Raw genomic sequence first — 20,660 nt, forward strand, 5'->3', positions numbered from 1 at the left:
GTAAAAACAGAAAAATAACTAAACACAGGTTATCGATTGGTTATCACTAAACTCAAAATGGCCAAATATCAGTTACTTTTGTCAACCAGGCTAGTTTATGAATGCTAAAGTGGACCAACTGTTTAGTGAATTCCCCCTTAATTCTCCCCAAGACAAAAAAAAATTCATAATTTACTCACCCTCATGTTGTTCCCAACCCATCAGGCTTTTGATCTTCTTAAAAAACACAGATGAAGATATTTGTAATGAAACATGAGAGATTTCTGTCCCTCCATGGAAAGTTCATTTTACAAGTTTAACTTCAAAAAGAAAATCAACTGGTTTATTCTTTTGAAGAGCCGTTCACTTTTTATGACGAATGGATTTCATCTAAAAGCCTTTTTTTTCACAAATACATTGATCAATGCATTTGCGAGAATCAGTGAGGTTTCTCATCATGTGTCAAACATGCGCCTTTGAGTTTCCATTACCATATTTGATTTACTCAATGCATATGTGCGCTCTTCAATGTTTAAATGTGAATAAAAACCTAAACTAAATCATCATATCAAGCAATCATGTCTCTTGAACTTGAATTGAGCTAAATAATGACGCTATTGTTTTCTTGTAGAGCCTCCTTCATAGATGTTCCATAATCAGTGAGCTTTTTACAACATTTACTACACAGCTTTATTTTGTTCGAAGATAAATGAAAGATATCAATTTGGAACTACTCATGTTTCACATTCATATACTGAATATTAAACAAGTTAAGATACTAAGTTGTTCACATGCACTGAATACTGATATTGTTGTCAACCGGCAGAAGAGCAGACTTTCCAAAATTAGAGACACTTTAAGTGTATTGTTAAGATGTTTTCATGTGTGCAGTTGAAGGTAATGTGTTGTCATTGTATGGTCTTGTAGGTGGGGTTCATTCTCCAGGTTTCGAGGGCAGTGAAAACCTGAGTTGTCAGGCTCTGATGAATGCAGATGGATTGTACTTGGTTTCCTATTATGCTCTACTGCTCAACCTCAAACTGTGCTGCTGTGACTATTACCACAGGAAACCCACATGTGCCCTGGTGTCTTTGGTATTCCTGCAGTACTTTACTATCATTTTTACCACTATTTTACCAGCCACAGAATCTGATGGTGATGCTGAATGAGCCGTGTCTGTGTGTGCAGAAAGAGTTTGTGCGTCAGATCCAGAGCAGTGGTGTTCTGGTGGTTCTGTCTCAGGCCTGGATCGAGGAGCTCTACAACCAGGTGTTAGAGAGAAACCTGCTGGGAGAGGCGGGATACTGGGGCTCAGCGGAGGATCAGTCCTTACCTCTCATCACCATGCTCACCGGTAATACTCCTTTGTGTCAGATGAGCAATTCATGGTATTAATCTGTTGGGTTAAGGAGTAAAGCTTACATATCACTCATTTATTACTGTTTGCTAAGTGCTTAAATATTCCCCCAAAATATACTCAAAATGCACAAACATATAAAATATTTGATTTCTAAAGCAAATTCATTTTCGTGTATTTGGTATACTGGGGAATCAAAGGCTTAAAAATTGCCATAGTGGCATTTACAAATAAGAAATATGTATTTGTTCTTTTACTATCCTTTGCATGATCAGATATTGATGGACTGGGCAGCAGTGCTATCGGTGGTCAGCTGGTAAGAAAGGCCTCGACACAGTCTCCCTTCACCTGCGACAAGAACGGCAGTGACAACTTGGTTGCAGGTAAAGTGCAAGAAACTCTGTTTGTACACACACACACACACACACACACGTTTGTTTTTGTGAAAAGTGGGGACATCCCATAGGCGTAATGGTTTTTATAATGTAGAAACTGTATATTCTATCGCCCTTCACCAACCCTACCCCTACCCCTGACCCTAACCCTCACAGGTAACTTTGTGCATTTTTACTTTCTCAAAAAAAAAAAACTCATTCTGTATGATTTATAAGCGTTTTGAAAAATGGGGACATGGGTTATGTCCTCATAAGTCACCCTCTCCTTGTAATACCCATGTCATTATACAAAGTTGTGTCCTGATATGTCACAAAAACTGTAATCAGCCTAGCAGTTGCATTAATTACTGAAGTGGCCGACAAGAAGACAAGAAGTTGGAAGTTGAGTTGGAGGTGGTATTCTTTCATATATACAGAGACCAGGCAAGCTGAAAAACATGCAGACATTGTGGGATCCTTTTTCTGGAATATCAAGAAGAGCTGCATATTGTCAGGGCAGTAGTAGTAGGGAAATCCATTTGCCTAGTGATGTTCTATATTACAAAAAGAAGAGGGGGCCAAGCACCGAACCCTGAGGTACTCTGGTGTTTAGATGATGTGACTGTAACGATATGAACTTCGTAATCATCGGGAAGAAGGAGGCGGGAACCGGCGCACAATCAAAAACATAATTTTAATATTCAAAATAAATACAAAACAGCGCAATTAAAAGCCAAAACATAAAATAATGTCCCAGGCCTGGTCCTCTCTCGTCCTTCACGGTCGTCACTCCAGTTTTTTTATATCCTTCCATCTCCTACGTGGGACTCGATACCAGCGGTGGGGCGCAGGTGTAGCTCATCTCCAATCACTACACCTGGCCTCACTCCTCGTTCCCACGCCTCTCGGCCCTGCCCCACTCGCCACAGTGACATTTAATAAATCTAGTAGAATAAGTATGCATAATCCTCTATGATGGATAGCAACATAGTCTCAACTAGGGCTGTAGTACTCGAGTCCGGTCTTGGACTCGAGACATTTTTCTGTCGTCTCGGACTTGTCTCGGACTCGTTGAATTTGCACTCGGACTTGTCTCGGACTTGGCCATTGGACTCGCCAAGTCTTCTAGTTGGTCTCGACCGAGTCCAGCAAAAAAATAAAATAAAAAAATTTCTCCTTCAAAACAAAACCACATTTGCATGATGTCGCAACTGACGTGTGGAAAACGCTAGGCGCGCCACTCTCCTTATTTCCAAAGCACTCTGTAGCCTGCGCTTGCGCTCCAGTGGCGTCTGCTGTTGCTGGGCAACCATGACCCGCTCTCCATGATGACGCAGAAGTTTCAGCAAAGAATAAATGGAATTCCAGCTCTGATAATAGATTCATTTAAAAAATGGCTAATCCTTGTACAACTATGATCATCTGTTTCTCCATCTTGCCTTAGCTTTCAGTATTGTTCCGGGAAAGGATGTGCATGACCAGTGGTGCACTTACTGCGACCTGAAAAGTTTAGATGTTTCTAATTTAATTTTCTACCTGTTAGATTGTTTTATTTACGTCTACACCTAGATAGCCTTTTTTTTTATCAATAAACGCGTATTAATGTATAGCCTTATGCAACAATTACATATGTAAATTTTATCTTTTTGTATCTGTAACAATCACAAATTTTTTCCTATCTGCATTCGGATACAACATCGTACAGTTACTTGATAAGACTGTTATGACTTTTTATATATTTTTTCGTAGTTATCACTGAACAAGTATGTCGTGTTAAACTGAAATAATTATTAATTTCTAAAATAATATTTATCATGCAAGCAGAGATATGTCATGACAAACGTTTAGTGATCATTTGAACACGACTGAATCCATTCAATGCACACATTCTCATTACGCAGAACACTTTGAGCGAGTCTTAATGTTAATGAACTTCACTAAACAGATGTGTGTGTTCCGCGCAAACCAGCAAAAGGTAAATATGCAAACATGTAGGACAAGTAGACAATGTATCCGTATCTAAGCTGATTATTAGCCTACTCTTGAGAGAGAACTGATTTGGTTTTTGAGAGACTGAGACGCGCAGCGCTGCTGTTTGATTGGTGAGCGCGCTATGCTTATTCCATTCATTCGTATCATGGTAGCCTAAGCTTTCAATATTTGCCTTTTAAATATATACAAATAATATAACGTGTAGCTATGATGTATTATTATAGGTAAAATTACTCTTGCAACGCTCTGATTTCTGAGAGATAAACAGAGAGGTGACAACAATGCGGTGTTTGATTTGCTCTCTTTTCACTCATAAAGTTTACATTCATTCACTTCTGGCGCTGATGCCCTGGCTCACCTGTTATCTAGCAAACACCAGACTGTGTCAGCTTTAGCTGAGTATTCAGGCAGAATTATTCCTTGAGCGTTATTCGTTTTTTAAGCCATTATCCTTGCCATTCCGAATAAGGTATTCGGCTTCAGGCACAACCCTAATTATTACATTACATATTTTATTTTTACATGCAACGTAGATAAGGTCATATAGTAACAGCTCCACGCAATATTGTAATTCTAAAATTCACGTCGTACTTGCAAACACTTTGTATGCATTATGGTTAATGCATGCTGGAGTAGTCGATTGTTTCCGACAGAGCTCGACTAGTCTATGCAAGCACTAGCACAGTATGACAAAAATGTCGCTGTATTTATGTGCGCATGTCCAGTAGAGCCAAACGTATCCATTCTAGCCTTGCTGCGCGCATTTGTCATATCCCGAGCTTTGTGTGTGTCTGTGCACTGTGCCAATTAGGCATAGCCATATACATTTTTGACCACAGATATAATATCAACAAAAAATAAAGTACATAAAAATTATTTGACCTTACAGTTCCAAACTTTGTTTGTTTATCCAAGTTTAGCTCCCAGGGTCGGACTGGGGGTAAAACCACTCATTAGCAAGGCCCTTGAAAAGGGAAGAGAGGGCCCTTGAAAAATATGAATCTGAAATATATTACCTGGATATTTTCATGGGTGGGGGCCATGGGGGCCCATCAGGACTGCCTATGCATAGGGCCCAGAATCTTGTTTAACGCCCCTGTTAACTTTAACCCTAATTATACACACTTGAACCTAATCAAGCTCTTACTAGACACACTAATCTTCCAGGTGTGTTAAGGCCAGTTGGAGCTAAACTTTTCAGGACATTGGCCATCCAGGATGTAGTTTGGAGACCCATGTCCTACAGAGTTGTTACTTTGCACATGCTTTTTGATCATTACAAATAATAATGTAAAATGATTTTCTTAGAATATGAGATATGCTTTGTCTCGCATCACAAACATTATCAGTAGATAAGTATGTGGTCTTGAAGAGGACCCTTTTTACTTTCATTTGGACTCGCTCTTGGACTTGGACTCGAAACTTTTGGACTTGGACTTGTCTTGGACTCGAACCTCTTTGGACTCGGTCTTGACTCGGTCTCGACTAGTCCTGGACTTGACTTGGACTCGACAAAGCCGGACTTGACTACAGCTCTAGTCTCAACATAGTCAAGCTGTATTTGTAGCTTGATTGATTTCTATCTAGCACGTTGTTGTTTTCAGACCATAATGAGAAGATGTCTTGAAACGTTCGTGAGAATCTGAATTTTTGGGGAACTTGTGTCAAATCACAAGCTTTGACAACACAGGGTCGAGCTGTCACTGTCTCATCATGGCCTCATTCCTGACAGGTGTGGTATTTGCCCGCTATATCTTGACCGGCTGCTGGAAAAACCTGATCGACACGCTGTCCACGCCACTCACAGGGCGCATGGCGGGAAGCTCTAGGGGTCTCGCCTTTATTCTTGGAGCAGAGGGAGTTAAAGAGCAGACTCAAAGGGAGAGGGACACCATCTGCCTCAGCTTGGATGGTCTACGCAAGGCTGCGGCACTCAGCTGTGCTCTGGGTAACAACGCATCTCATTCATTTCAGCCTGTTCATTTTCATTTGAGCTCACTTATTCTGTTACCTCACACAGTAGTCTTTTGCTTACGGTCCATCAGAATTGAAGATGGGACACTAATGGAAAGGTATGTCTTCTGGGCCTTAATTGTCTGTGTTAGGTGTGGCGGCAAACTGTGCCTCAGCACTTGCCCAGATGGCAGCAGCATCATGTGTAAAGGAGGAGAAGGAGGAGAAGGAATTGGGGGAGACTGGAGATGCCATTTCTCAAGGTATTCATACACATTTCACATTGTGTGACATGTTTCACATTGCATCACTGTATTCATTCACTGTGTAGGGATGCACCAATATCATATGGTACTGGGTCCATTACTGTACTCTTACAGATATGAGTTACATACAGTACTGTAAATACTGGCATACATTGGCAGCAGAACAAATGCCATCATTCATACCTAGAGCTGCTGATGCACAGAGTACATAAAGGCAAATAAAAGCATTTATAGGAAAGAAACACACAAAATTTTGTATTACTTCCTTACAAGCTTTCATAACATCTTTAGTGTTATAATGAGAATATCTTAGGCCCAACATATTGCTAGTGAATGGCATATTTTGATATGGTTTCTTGGTGATCAACTATTTGCATTTGTTATTGATTAGATGAATAGGGGAGTTAACCAGTTGCTATCCTTAGGTCATCCGTTCATATCCTGCTGTACTTATATTTAATCACCTGACGTGAACTTGCATGTCTGTGTTGTAGTTAAGCAGCGTGTAGAACAGAAACTGGAACAGATGGGCCGCTGTCAGGGCGTGAGGTTGCACACGGCCCATGTGCTCTGCATGGATGCTATACTCAATGTGGGGCTGGAAATGGGCAGCCATAACCATGATTGCTGGCCTCATGTCTTTAGGTAGAACACTCACCGTTCATTTTTAGGGAACCATGATTTGATCTTAGCTTCAAATCTTTACTAAAGTAATTATGGTTAATTATGGTAAACATAGTTACTCATTAATCACAAATGTTAAGATTGTTGAAATTTTGACTCTAAATGTACACATTTTTCATTCAAATCAAGTAGTGCATTACATTTTTTTCATTAATGATGTGTTTTTCTGTTGGTCGGGTTAAATGGCATATCATAAAAATACTACGTGACTTTAATTCCAGAACATATATTTTTTTAAATGAATAAAAATATATTATTATTATTATGCTAAGCCAGGCTTTTTAATTTATTCATTTGAAGTTTAATGTGATTGCTATTAGTCCTCTTCTTAAGATATATTATTGTGTTGTCGTATAGGCTGACATCTCAGTAAAGAATAGACCAATTTGTTTAGTCCTATCAAGACTAACATTTCCCATCAAATTCCCACACTGAGTTTGTTTTAATATTCCTCAGAGTGATTGAGTATGTCAGTTCACTGGAACACACGCACTTCAGTGACGGTGGCTCCCAGCCTCCCATCGCCATCACTCAGGCGCAGCAGGCCGTGGCAGTGGACCTGGAGCTGGAGTTGAGCGGAGAGGCCAGTCCAGAGCTGGAACTGGGCCTCAGCCATCCAGTCATCCAGCCGCTTTCCATCCAGGAACTCTTGAGAGAAAGCAGTCGCTGTAAAGGGTTCGACCTTCGGGGAGGCAGTCTGCTCACGGGCACCAGTGCTGCCAAAGCCGTCTGCACGCTTTCCACACAAGCTGACAGGTACCTCGCAAAGATATTTAATTTATTTGCTGCTGCCCATATTTTTAGATTTTTTAAGGAATGATTTATTATAATGTTGATAAGGAATTTAATTGTAATTCATTACATTTACAAAACTATAAATATATTTCAAACCTTTGATTTCTAACTGGAGTTATGTTGAAAATGGCCACTAGGGGGACCTGTAAGGCCATAATTTGGTAGGCATTTGTTGCCCATCCAGTGCTCTCTGTTAAGGCAAGTGAATAGCAACTTAAAACAAAAAAAGTAATAAAATGTAGAAGTTTAAATCGGTGTGTACATCGTATTATCATTTAGCCCTTATTGAAATGCTACCGTATTTAGGCTTTTTGAAATGAGATTTCTGTCAGTCCTGTAATTAAGGTGTTTGTAATGTGTTTTTGTATTGGCTAAGCTCTCAGTAAGAAACAGACCAGTTTGGGTATCTTAAAATTAAAACATGGACTTTAGAGGCACAGCGAGATAAAAACCATTTTATATGTTTTAGCAATTACACAGGGAAGTCCGTAAATAAATTGCACAAAGCCTTTAAAAGAAGAATTAAGAAATATACTGTAGATGTTCAGTATCTCATAGAGGAGAATACCCTATAGAGATACCACTTGTTTGGTGAACAGTTCATCTTTGTTATGTAAGTGATGGCACACTGTGCTGAACAATAAAACGGCTACTGACAGATGTTTCTAGCATAGGCACCAGTCCCCCTGGGTGCTTGAGCTCGGAATGGCTGCGTACCCACGGTAAAACACAAGATATTCTCCATCAACTTTAAATGTAAAAAAATAGACTGCGATTTGTGAATCTCACAGCGTGTCCCTGTGCGTCATAATATAAAACAAAATTATCCTAAAAGGATCCGCACACTGTTGTTCTCCTTTTATTTAGAAAAATTAAACATTTTTACTGTGCATCATAATATACACAAATGACTTTTTCGAGAGGAGTTTTATTCCCCAAATCTACCAATAATGCGAACGTCGCATCAGACTCCTCATTATGGTATTTACCTTCGTTCAATTCATACATCTGTGAATACACATTATATTTTACCCTGCCTGCATTGAAAGGCATCCATTATACAGGTGCTGGTCCTGTATTTAGAATATCATCAAAAAGTTGATTTATTTCACTAATTCCATTCAAAAAGTGAAACTTGTATATTATATTCATTAATTACAAACAGACTGATATATTTCAAATGTTTATTTATTTTAATTTTAATGATTATAACTGACAACTAAGGAAAATCCCAAATAGAATATTGTGAAAAGGTTCAATATTGATGGTGCCACACTCTAATCAGCTAATTAACTCAAAGCACCTGCAAAGGCCTTTAAATGGTCTCTCAGTCTAGTTCTGTAGGCTACACAATCATGGGGAAGAATGCTGACTTGACAGTTGTCCAAAAGATGACCATTGACACCTTGCACAAGGAGGGCAAGACACAAAAGGTCATTGTAAAAGAGGCTGGCTGTTCACAGAGCTCTGTGTCCAAGCAAATTAATAGAGAGGCAAAGGGAAGGAAAAGATGTGGTGGGAAAAAAAGTATACAAGCAATAGGGTTAACTGCACCCTGGGGAGGATTGTGATATGAAACCCATTCAAAAATGTGGGGGAGATGGAAAGAGTGGACTGCAGCTGGAGTCAGTGCTTCAAGAACCACTACACACAGACTAATGCAAGACATGGGTTTCAGCTGTCGCATTCCTTGAGTCAAGCCACTCTTGAACAACAGACAGCGTCAGAAGCGTCTCGCTTCAAAAAGGACTGGACTGCTGCCGAGTAGTCCAGTTATGTTCTCTGATAAAAGTAAATTTTGCTTTTCCTTTGGATATCAGGGTCCCATAGTCTGGAGGGAGACAGGTGAGGCACACAATCAACATTTCTTGAGGTCCAGTTTGAAGTTTCCACAGTCAGTGATGGTTTGCGGTGCCATGTCATCTGCTGGTGTTGGTCTACTGTGTTTTCTGAGGTCCAAGGTCAACACAGCTGTATACCAGGAAGTTTTAGAGCACCTCATGCTTCCTCCTGCTGACCAACTTTATGGGGATGCAGATTTCATTTTCCAAGAGGACTTGGCACCTGCACACCATGCCAAAGCTACCAGTGCCTGGTTTGAGGGCCATGGTATCCCTGTTCTTAATTGGCCAGCAAACTCGCCTGACCTCAACCCCATAGAAAATCTATGGGGTATTGTGAAGAGGAACATGCAATATGTCAGACTCAACAATGCAGAAGAGCTGAGCAACAAAACTGTCAGAGCAATCTGGGCTCTCATAACACCTGAGCAGTGCCACAGACTGATCGACTCCGTGCCACGCTGCATTGCTGCAGTAATTCAGGCAAAATAAGCCCCAACTAAGTATTGAGTGCTGTACATGCTCATACTTTTTATTTCCATACTTTTTAGTTGGCCAAGATTTCTAAAAATCCTTTCTTTATATTGGTCTTAAGTTATATTCTAATTATCTGAGATACTGAATTTGTGATTTTCCTTAGTTGTCAGTTCTAACCATTAAAATTAAAAGAAATAAACATTTGAAATATATCAGTCTGTGTGTAATGAGTGAATAATATATAAGTTTCACTTTTTGAATGGAATTAGTGAACGTTTTTGATGATATTCTAATTATATGACCAGCACCTGTAAATTGTTCCTGTGTTAATGTCAATATTAATGACTGCTGACTGTTTGATAACTTGTATTTGCAGTCAGTTTGTTTCTCTTTGCGAGACACAAATAACGCAAATTCTTCATCATGGAGTAAATGACTGTACTCTTGAAAAACTCTCACAAAGTATAATTAAGTATACAAGTATTATTTTGCTCAAGCAAAATTTTGTTGAGAATGTATTTGCACTGGCAAGTGTGAAAAAAAAAACACATCATAAATAAGAAATACATTTCAGTAAAAACATAAATCAACATCTATGGTTTTACACCAAGCAAGTTTAACTTTCTCATTAAAGTAATATTCAAATTCAAAGTTTGACACAGATGTGAAAACTATTGAGAGAAGTATTCATTGTGCATTGGTGTATATGCCACATTATGTATGTACCCATTTGTCCATTACTATTGTTCTCACATATCTGTTTATGTTTTAATATACAGTTAATGTGTATGTCCTGCAGGCTGTTCGAGGATGCAGTGAGTAAACTCAACCTAGTGGCTCTAGTGGGTTTCCTGCATCAGCTCAGAAAAGCTTCACAGTCTCAACTCTTTGATTCGGTTACAGAAACTGGAGACTACTCTTTAGCCATGCCAGGTACCCAAAGATTATTGACACTTCCACCTTGTAAGTGACAGCTTAAAGGGTTAGTTCACCCAAAAATGAAAGTCAGCTCGTGTTTTATTCACCCTCGAGGCATCTTAGGTGTATATGACTTTCTTCTTTCAGACGTATACAGTCAGAGTTATATTAAAAATTGTTGTGACTATTCCAAGCTCTATCATTGCAGTCAGCTGGTGTTGCAGTTGAACAGTCCACAAGTCATCGAATAAAGTGAGCATTCACAATAAACGTGCCTCACATCGCTCCGGGTGTGAATAAAGACGAATCCATGAGTATTTGAAAGAAAAATATCCATATTTCAAACGTAATAAATAATTTTTCTCACTTATCCACGTTATCAATCATGCGTGGAAGCTGTTTGGGTGCATGAAGTAGGATGCTGGTGTGCATGATTAGTGATGAATGTGGAGTGAGAACAAAACAAAATTCCGGTCACAAATTAGTAGTATAAACCAAGGATTTGTAAAGAAAAATATAAACACAGTCTAGTTTCTTCTGTCCACCCTCAGAAAGATGGCCATCTCTGGAGCCGCACTCCTGTGGTTTAAGTCCTACCTCTCAGGTAGATCCTTCAGGGTGTCTTGGAAGGGTGAGGTTCACCCTTCTTGCTATTGGGGTTCCTCAAGGCACAGTGCTTGGACCACTTCTCTTCTCCATCTACATGACGTCATTAGGATCTTTTATTCAGAAGCATGACTTTTCTTATTAATACTATGCTGATGACACTCAACTCTACTTTACATTCCAACCAGATGATCCGACGGTAGCTGCTCGCACTGCAGCCTGTCTGAGAGACATTTCTAGCTGGATGAAGGACCATCACCTACAGCTCAACCTTTTAAGACAGAATTGCTGGTGGTTCCTGCTAACCCATTGTTTCATCACAACTTCTTTATACAGCTGGGTTCGTCAACCATAACTTAACTTAACATGTCTTCCAGGACAGCCAGAAACCTAGGAGTTTCACAGCTTCACAGACCACATTGCTACAACGACCCGGTCCTGCAGGTTTGCCTTATACAACATTAGGAAGATTAGACCCTTCCTATCAGAGCAAGCCACCCAACTTCTTGTCCAAGCTCTTGTTCTCACCAGACTGGACTATTGTAATGCTCTCTTGGAGGGCCTTCCTGCATGTTCTATCAAGCCTCTGCAATTGATCCAGAATGCAGCAGTGAGAGTTGTCTAAATAATGCTCACGTTACTCCTCTCCTCATCAGGTTACCTGGCTACCAGTAGCTTCGTGCATTAAATTCAAGGTACTGATGCTTGCCTACAAGACGACCACTGGCACTACACCAATATACCTAAACTCACTAGTTCAAACGTATGCGCCCTTCAGAAGCTTGCGTTCTGCAATTGAACAGCGACTTGTGATGCCATCCCAAAGAGGTTCAAAATTGCTCTCACAGACCTATTCCTGGACTATTCCCAGCTGGTGGAATGACCTCCCAATCTCAATTAGAACAGCTGAGTTTTTGGTCATTGGCCAAAAAGATGTGTGATGTGTTTTTTGAAAGTGCTTTACCAACTAATACTAGCACTTACCTTTTCTTTTCTATTCTATTATATATTAAAAAAAAAACAGAGCTATGTGTACTGTGCTAGACTAATTGTGACTATTCTGTCCCTGATGCAAGTATGTTGCACCTCAACAGATAGTTAAACAGGATGAGGGTTGAAGAAAAAGTCGAAACCAAAAAGGTTCTTTTTCGGTGTTTTACTTAGAAATCTTCTTTCCCACAACGTACATTTTTGTGAAACTACAATACAAACAGAAAATGTACATTAAGTATTAAGTATGAATAAAAGTAAATGGTAAGAAAGACAACAATAGTCTTCTTTGAAAATGTACAGCAAATGTTTTCTTAAATCCTATGAAATACTCTTTTTTTTTTTTTTTTTTTTAACATGGATGATATTAAATAAACAAACTTAAAGACGATGGCCTCTTTGGCATGAAATAACAGAAGAATATATCTTTTATCAGAGAGACATCTGCTGCTGCATCCCTGCTGTGGAGAAGTGAAAATTAAAATGGCCACCACGACCTCTAACCTAAGTCACATGATGCATCTTAACCAATTAAATAAAACCAAAATTAAATGACTACATAAATAGTCAGAACACTCCCCGTCTGGTATTTTAGAAATACCACTACTAACAATGCAACAGTTCTGTAGAACATTATTCATTCTGTTCTTCTGATGACAGAAGAAGAATCACTTGGGATACAGGTCTCAGATAAGTTTTACACTTCCCATCCTTGGTGACCTTGATTTCAATTTTCCTGACCTTTTCATCTTCGCCTGGGAAGACCTTAGTGACTAGAGCCATCGGCCAGTCATTTCTCTTAACTTGAGCCTCCTTCATAAGTACAATATCTCCTTCCCTGATGTTAGGCTGGTTCGTGTGCCATTTGCGGTGACTTTGAAGATTGACTAGGTACTCACGTCGCCACCTTTCCCAGAAGGTGCTGGCAAGTTGTTGAACTTGCTTCCATTTCTGGCGGCAAAAATCCTTTTCAAAGTCCCCTGGAGGACGAGACAAGACACCAACTTTCTGAGTCAAAAGAGTGGCTGGAGTCAACAGGGTGGGTGAATTTGGGTCACTTGAGATCGGTGCGAGAGGTCTTGAGTTCATAATTGCAGAAACTTCTGCCAAGAATGTAGCCAGCATTTCATGAGTGAGATGAGAGTGACTGTTTTGAAGCAGCATGGAGTCTAATATGCGACGTGCAACTCCGATAAGTCGCTCCCAATCTCCTCCCATATGGGATGCATGTGGGGGATTAAAGATCCAACGACATCCTTCCTCATTCAAGTAGCTCCTAAAACTAAGCATTCCCAGGTCCTTACAAGCACCCTTGAAATTTGTGTCACAGTCTGATCTGATTTGTTTTGCTGGACCCCTTATGGCAAAGAAGCGCCGGAGGGCGTTGATAAAGGTAGATGCATCAAGAGAATCAATCAGCTCAAAGTGCACTGCACGAATACTCAAACAGGTAAAAATGAGTACCCATCTTTTGCTGTTTGCCAAGCCACCTCGAGTACGGCGAGAGGCGACCATCCAGGGCCCAAAGACGTCAAGGCCGACATAAGTGAAAGGTGGATCAGTAGCTAGTCGATCAGGAGGAAGATCTGCCATTTTCTGTTCAACAATTCTTCCTCTGAGTTTCTGACAGATAATGCATTTATGGATCACACTATGAATGCGTTTTCTCACCCCGACAATCCAGAATCCTGCACATTGAGTCTGCCACCTACTCTCAGAAGCCCATCTCGGTCAATGAAGGGGTTCAGAGTTTTTTTGGATTTCCTTTCCTTCAGAAAGACGAGTAAACTCAACACGGTAGCTCTCCTGTTGGATACATTGTAATATCACAACTTTTGCCTGTGAAAGTTCCTCTGGGAGTGCTTTGTCACAAAGATGCCATTTTTTACAGGTACTTGCTAACTCAGTTTCGAGTCTTAATGAATGAATGATGTGAATTAAGTTGGATATAGCTTGTAAGAGACATTTCCAGGTCGAAAAGCGCTCAAAGCGATGTGAGCCAAGTTTAACAGGAAAGTCATGGAGTGTCAGATCTGTAAGGTTAGAGTGTACTTCCACATCTGAATCAGGGTCAATTAGTTTGTATGATGGATTGTCTTCAAGACACTCTGAATCAGGATGAGAAAGAAATGCAGGCCCAGAAAGCCATGTAGAATCTTTCAAGTCTGAGGCGGGCACTGAACGGGTTGCGTGATCAGCAGGGTTTTGACTTGTGGAAATGTAATGCCACTGTTCTGGCCTTTTAGATTTCCTAATCCACTGGACTCTATTACTCACGTATACGTAAAACCGTCTGGTTTGGTTATGAATATACCCCAACACTACTTTACTGTCGGAATAGGATTCTACAGCGTCTGGAGTAATATCCATCTCACCTTGAATGAGTTCTGCCACTTCTACTGCCAGGACTGCTGCTCCAAGCTCTAATCGAGGTACAGTGTGAGCAGACAGTGGAGCAAGCTTAGCCTTGCCTATCACAAACCCTACTGTACATGATCCATTGTCATTCATCACTCTCAGGTAAGCTACTGCTGCAATTGCCTTTGTGGAAGCATCTGAGAAAACGTGAATTTCTTTCCTTTTAGCTGAAGATAGCGAAACCTTTGAGTACACTCTGGGTATTTCAAATTGAGCTAGATCTTGCAAAGAGTTTTTCCAAGCCTCCCATTCAGCTTCCCTGACTGTTGGTAGAGGGGCATCCCAGTCTTTCATGTCTGCTGTCAGGTCACGAAGAAGGAACTTTCCTTGTATCGTAACAGGTGCTGCCAACCCAAGAGGGTCAAAAATGCTGTTGACAGTTGCTAAGACACCTCTACGTGTAAAAGGCTTCTCTTCTGCATCAACACGAAAAGTGAAAGTGTCTGTTTTAAGATTCCAGCTCAGACCAAGGCTCCTCTGAATAGGTAGAGTATCTTTTTCAAGATCGAGGTCCTTGAGATATTTCACATGGTCCTCCACAGGAAAGGCATTCATTACATCAGGACTGTTAGATGCTATTTTATGAAGCGTCAGGTTGGAACTTGCTAGCATCTCCTGAGTTCTTTTCAACAGACCAACTGCTTCCACAGCCGTGGGCACTGATTTCAGGCCATCATCCACATAAAAATTACGCTCCACAAAGGCTCTTGCATCTTTCCCAAACTCAAGTTCTCCATGTTGAGCTGCACAATGAAGTCCATAGATTGCTACCGCGGGAGAGGGACTATTCCCAAAGACATGGACCTTCATCCTATACTCTGTGACATCTTTCGAGAGGTCATTGTCCTCAAACCACAAGAAGCGGAGAAAGTTGCGGTGATCTTCTCTCACCACAAAGCTATGGAACATCGGTTCAATGTCAGCAGTAAATGCAACTGCTTCTTTACGGAAACGCAGCAAAATACCCAGCAAGGAGTTATTCAGGTCAGGTCCTGAGAGAAGCACTTGATTCAAAGAAAGGCCTTTGTACTGAGCACTAGAGTCAAAAACAACTCTGATCTGTCCTGGCTTGCGAGGGTGATAGACACCAAATATAGGCAGGTACCACACTTCCTCATTTTTCATCACAGGTGGAGCTAATTCTGCATGACCTGCATCGAAAATCCTTTGCATGAATGTGATGAAATATTCCTGCATTTGAGGCTTCTTCCTTAGTGTCTGTTGAAGTGACAAGAGACGTTTCCTACTCAGGTCCCTATTGTTGGGTAGCTGTTGGCGTGGAATACGGAAAGGAAGAGGTGCCACCCAGCTGTTAGAGCTGTCAATGAACATTTCCTTGTCCATCAGTTTCAAGAATGCACGATCTTCAATGGAAGGGGCTATCTTTTCATCGTCTTGAGTCCGTTCGAAAATAGTGTTACCCAGCAAGTACTCAGGGCAGGTGGATGGGTAAAAGCGACAGCCATGTAAAGAGATGGGATGATTTTTACTGCTTAGCTTCTCTTTCACCTGTATCTGATTAGAACATGGCTCACATATGCTTGGACGTCCATTGAGAAGTATGTTTGTGCGGAACACGTCAACTGTGCTAGGTTTATGCGCTGACCCCAAGCAGACATTTCCCACTATCACCCAGCCAAAGTCGAGTTTTTGGGCGTACGGTGAATTGTTCAAACCATTGAGCTGTTTCCTCACTTTGTGGACTTGGATGATGTCTCTCCCTAAGAGAAGCAGTATCTTAGCACATGGATCTATCTCTGGTATTTCTTGAGCAATAGATATCAAGTGAGGGAACTGGCGTGCAATGGTGGGAGATGGGATCTCAGAATGGTCGTCAGGCATATAATTACACTCGATTATTGTTGGAAGTGACACGTGTGTCTTTCCATCCATAGATACAGCTTGAAACCCAGTGGCTCTTCTTCCTGAAGTTTCTGTTAACCCAGCACAAGCTCGAAGAGTGTATGGATGCTCTGTTCCTTTTACTTTGAATAGATAAAAAAACTCAGGTCTAGCTAGAGATCTATTACTTTGCTCATCGAGCACTGCGTACATCTTGACCATAATTTCTGGATGATCCTCATGATATACTCCTATCAAGCATATCTTAGAGCATGATTTGGGTATAGGACTGTCTCCACAAATCTCTGTGCATTGTGAAGTTACAGTAGGAGAAGGGCTTTTATCCTCCTCCCCGCCATGATCTGATGAAGGGTCTTTGTTGGCCCACGGTGGAGGACCAGGATGAAGTGCAGACACGCGTCGCTTTCACATTCATTACATTTGATTACTGCCTTGCAGTTCTTTGCCAAGTGAACCGTCGAAGCACAACACCTATAGCACACACCATTTTCTCTAAGCAGTGTTTGCCTTTCTTCTAGAGTCTTCGCTCTAAACCCACGGCAACGTCTCAGAGGATGGGGTTTGTTTTTATGTATAGGACACTGCTTTTCAACATCAATAGGTTCATTTTAGGAACTTCTTGTGGGAAGAAATCCGGTTGACGATGTTACACCCGTCTTGTGTGTAGACACAGCCATTCTTCTTTGCAATTGTCTTTTAACCAACGGTTCTGCTTTGATCTGGGTTGTACAGACTGCACTATAGCTAAAGCTTGGATCGTTTCGAGTACGTGCTTCCTGACAGACAAAGTCAGTAAGAAAGGAGAATGGAGGGAAGGTAACGTTGTACTTCCTTTTGTACTCAGAACCCGGATAAATCCATTTTTCTTGCAGGTGATAAGGCAGCTTCTCCACGATCGGATTGACTCCTCTGGAGGTGTCCAGATAAGAAAGTCCTGTCAAGTAGCCTTCAGCTTTAGCAGACTGAACCTCACGTAGCAGATCTCCGAGCTCTTGTAATTTCAGAGGATCTTGTTTATTGATTTTTGGAAATTTCTCAATTTTGTCAAAAAGTGCTTTCTCAACCACTTCCGGGGATCCATACATCTCTTCTAGCCGATCCCATGCCATTTTAAGCCCTGCGTCAGGATACCTTATATTCACTGACCTGATGCGTCTCACATATTCTGATGACCGACTGCCTAACCACTTAATCAGTAAATCCAACTGCTCACTGGAAGAGAGTTTGAGCCCACTGGTGGCCTTTAAGAAAGAGGATTTCCAAGCCCAGTAGTTTTCTGGGTGATCGTCGAATATTGTGAGCCCGGAACTAATGATCTCACGATGGGCAAGAAACCTTGCTAAATCACTCATTTCAACTTCTCCGTGGGAAGGTGACTGCATAGGAACGCCGGAATTGAAAGTCTGTGCAAGGGGCCAGTAATTAACTGGACTGTACGTGGCAGACTGAGGCTTTTCAATCTTGTTAGCGTAAGGCTTTGAGACTGAATCGTTGACTTGTTCAACAAAATCAGGTGGCACACTCCTATGAGAGCTTTCCTTTAACTGCTTGTTTTCACTTCCATAAAGGTTCATGAAATCAACAGGTGGAGTGGCTAAACTTATTTCCTCAGGAGGAACAACAATGGAGTTATTTGTGTGCTGCTCCACATAATCACTCGTGCGCTGCACAGGGTCTGCAGCAGGAGCAATCGGGCTATGTGAACGATAACTGCCTTCCTCCATGCTCTCTACAGCCTCCTCTAATATTCTTGCCTCGGCCATAGCAGCCGCAGCCTCCTTTTCATGTTCTAGTGCTGTAAGACTGCCTTCCATGCGAACTTTTTCTACTTTCATTTCAGTTTCTTTCTTGACATAATATGCACGTGTACGCTCTGCCTCAGCTCTAGCTCGTGCTTTGGCAGCAGCCATGCTAGCCGATGTCCTACTAGACCTTTTTGATGATGCTTGTTGAACGTGTAACAACAGAACTAGTTTTCAGCATCTTCTCAGTCTCAGATTTCCTGTCACCCTCCATGACATAAAACGCATAGATAGTACCTCAAAGTTCAAGACTTGATGAAGAAATGAGATATGAGGAGATCATTCACTTGAGAGCAGACTCTGTAGCTTGAATGAAGAGATTCCGTCTTTCTATTGCATTGAAGCTCCGTCTTTTCACTATTCTGTCCCTGATGCAAGTATGTTGCACCTCAACAGATAGTTAAACAGGATGAGGGTTGAAGAAAAAGTTGAAACCAAAAAGGTTATTTTTCGGTGTTTTACTTAGAAATCTTCTTTCCCACAACGTACATTTTTGTGGAACTACAATACAAACAGAAAATGTACATTAAGTATTAAGTATGAATAAAAGTAAATAGTAAGAAAGACAACAATAGTCTTCTTTGAAAATGTACAGCAAATGTTTTCTTAAATCCTATGAAATACTCTCTTTTTTTTTTTAACATGGATGATATTAAATAAACAAACTTACAGACGATGGCCTCTTTGGCATGAAATAACAGAAGAATATATCTTTTATCAGAGAGACATCTGCTGCTGCATCACTGCTGTGGAGAAGTGAAAACTAAAATGGCCACCACGACCTCTAACCTAAGTCACATGATGCATCTTAACCAATTAAATAAAACCAAAATTAAATGACTACATAAATAGTCAGAACAGTGACTTTTCATGGCACTTGTATACTGTTGTTCTCTCGTTGGTCTGGTTGCTTCTATTGTTCTCAAGTCGGTTTGGATAAAAGAGTTTGCTAAATGATTAAATGTAAATGTAATTTTCATTCTTGGGTGAACTGACCCTTTAACTTATTTTATAAATGTTGCTTATTTTTATATATATATATTTTTTATGTTTATTGCTAGAAAATAATGAGGTCGGAAAAATCAGGGTTTTAAAGAAGCAAATTCAGGCAAATACCACGTTTTGCATTAGGGTTGAACAAAATGCTAGTCTTTTATGGAAACTAAAATTGAATTATTTTAGTACTATTCAGCTCACCGAATATTCACGTAAAATTTAGTTGGACCTCCTGAAGTCAATGAACAATATTTTCTAAACTTAATGCACTCTTTTAGGAGTTTTACAGCCCCTTTTTTTCTTGTTGCCCCTTTTTTGTCCTTCACCTCTTTTGGTTTTCATTTAAAGGGGAGGCAAAGTCAACCCAGGACAAGCGTAGTGCCCTCCACCTCTTCCGGCTGGGAGAAGCCATGCTTCGCATTGTGAAGAACAAGAGCAGACCGCTGCTTCACATGATGAGAGCCTGGAGTGTAGTAGCGCCCCACCTGGTGGAGGTGAGAAAAGACAAATCCATCATGAGACTAATACATCCATAAGTAGCAGCAGGTTTTTTTTCTGTTTTGTAACTTACAGCCAAGTGTAACATATTTATTTTTTATTGTTCCCACAGGCGGCCTGTCATAAGGAGCGACATGTATCCCAGAAGGCTGTGTCCTTCATCCATGATGTTCTGCTGGAGGTTCTGAGCAGCTGGGCAGAGCTGCCACACTTTCATTTTAATGAAGCTCTCTTCAGGCCTTTTGAGCACATTATGCAGCTGGAGCTCTGTGATGAAGATGTCCAAGATCAGGTCTGACATTCTCACTTATCATGCAGACAAACTGAAGGATGGTATAAACACAGCCATGTCTCAGTGCCACGTATTTTTACTCTATAATAAGTTAACTGCGGTGTCCTGTGCGTCCGTCTGTTCTTGTACAGGTGATAACATCCATTGGGGAGCTGGTGGAGATGTGCTCAGCTCAGATCCAGTCTGGCTGGAGGCCGCTGTTCAGTGCTCTCCGAACTGTGCATGGAAACAAAACGGATATGAAGGATTACCTGATAGGAGAATACTCTATGGGTCAGTGAAATTTGCTTTATTGTTAATTGTCTTCGCAAAATATTAAATTTTCCCTCTGATTTAATGCAAAACATGCAATATAGGAATTTTTCTTTGCAGCCTCTCATGGCTTTTTTTCTTTCATATCAATAAGCATTAATTTAAATCAAATATTTATTTAAAATAAAATACATAATTCTATAGCACATTCATATACCTTCATTTGATGCTCTGAGCTCTAGCAATCTCTTTTATATTCTATCTACTTGATTTATTTTTATTTATATAAAAAAAAAAAAAAACTTGC

The 20,660-nt window shown here is 40.6% G+C and overlaps 1 protein-coding gene across 1 annotated transcript in view; it reads left to right on the forward strand.

Annotated features, from left to right (window-relative positions):
- arfgef3 (ARFGEF family member 3) overlaps positions 1-20,660 on the forward strand; it is a 56,545-nt gene that overhangs the window by 14,370 nt on the left and 21,515 nt on the right. The window contains exons 13-23 of the mRNA XM_052572768.1: positions 907-1,073; positions 1,168-1,333; positions 1,612-1,719; positions 5,435-5,650; positions 5,808-5,918; positions 6,416-6,566; positions 7,062-7,361; positions 10,518-10,651; positions 19,660-19,805; positions 19,922-20,101; positions 20,233-20,374. Coding sequence (XP_052428728.1) covers positions 907-1,073; positions 1,168-1,333; positions 1,612-1,719; positions 5,435-5,650; positions 5,808-5,918; positions 6,416-6,566; positions 7,062-7,361; positions 10,518-10,651; positions 19,660-19,805; positions 19,922-20,101; positions 20,233-20,374 — 1,821 coding nt within the window. The remainder of the gene's footprint in view (positions 1-906; positions 1,074-1,167; positions 1,334-1,611; positions 1,720-5,434; positions 5,651-5,807; positions 5,919-6,415; positions 6,567-7,061; positions 7,362-10,517; positions 10,652-19,659; positions 19,806-19,921; positions 20,102-20,232; positions 20,375-20,660) is intronic.

Source organism: Carassius gibelio, chromosome B13, assembly GCF_023724105.1.
Source record: "Carassius gibelio isolate Cgi1373 ecotype wild population from Czech Republic chromosome B13, carGib1.2-hapl.c, whole genome shotgun sequence".
In the NCBI taxonomy this organism is placed as follows: Eukaryota; Metazoa; Chordata; class Actinopteri; order Cypriniformes; family Cyprinidae; genus Carassius; species Carassius gibelio.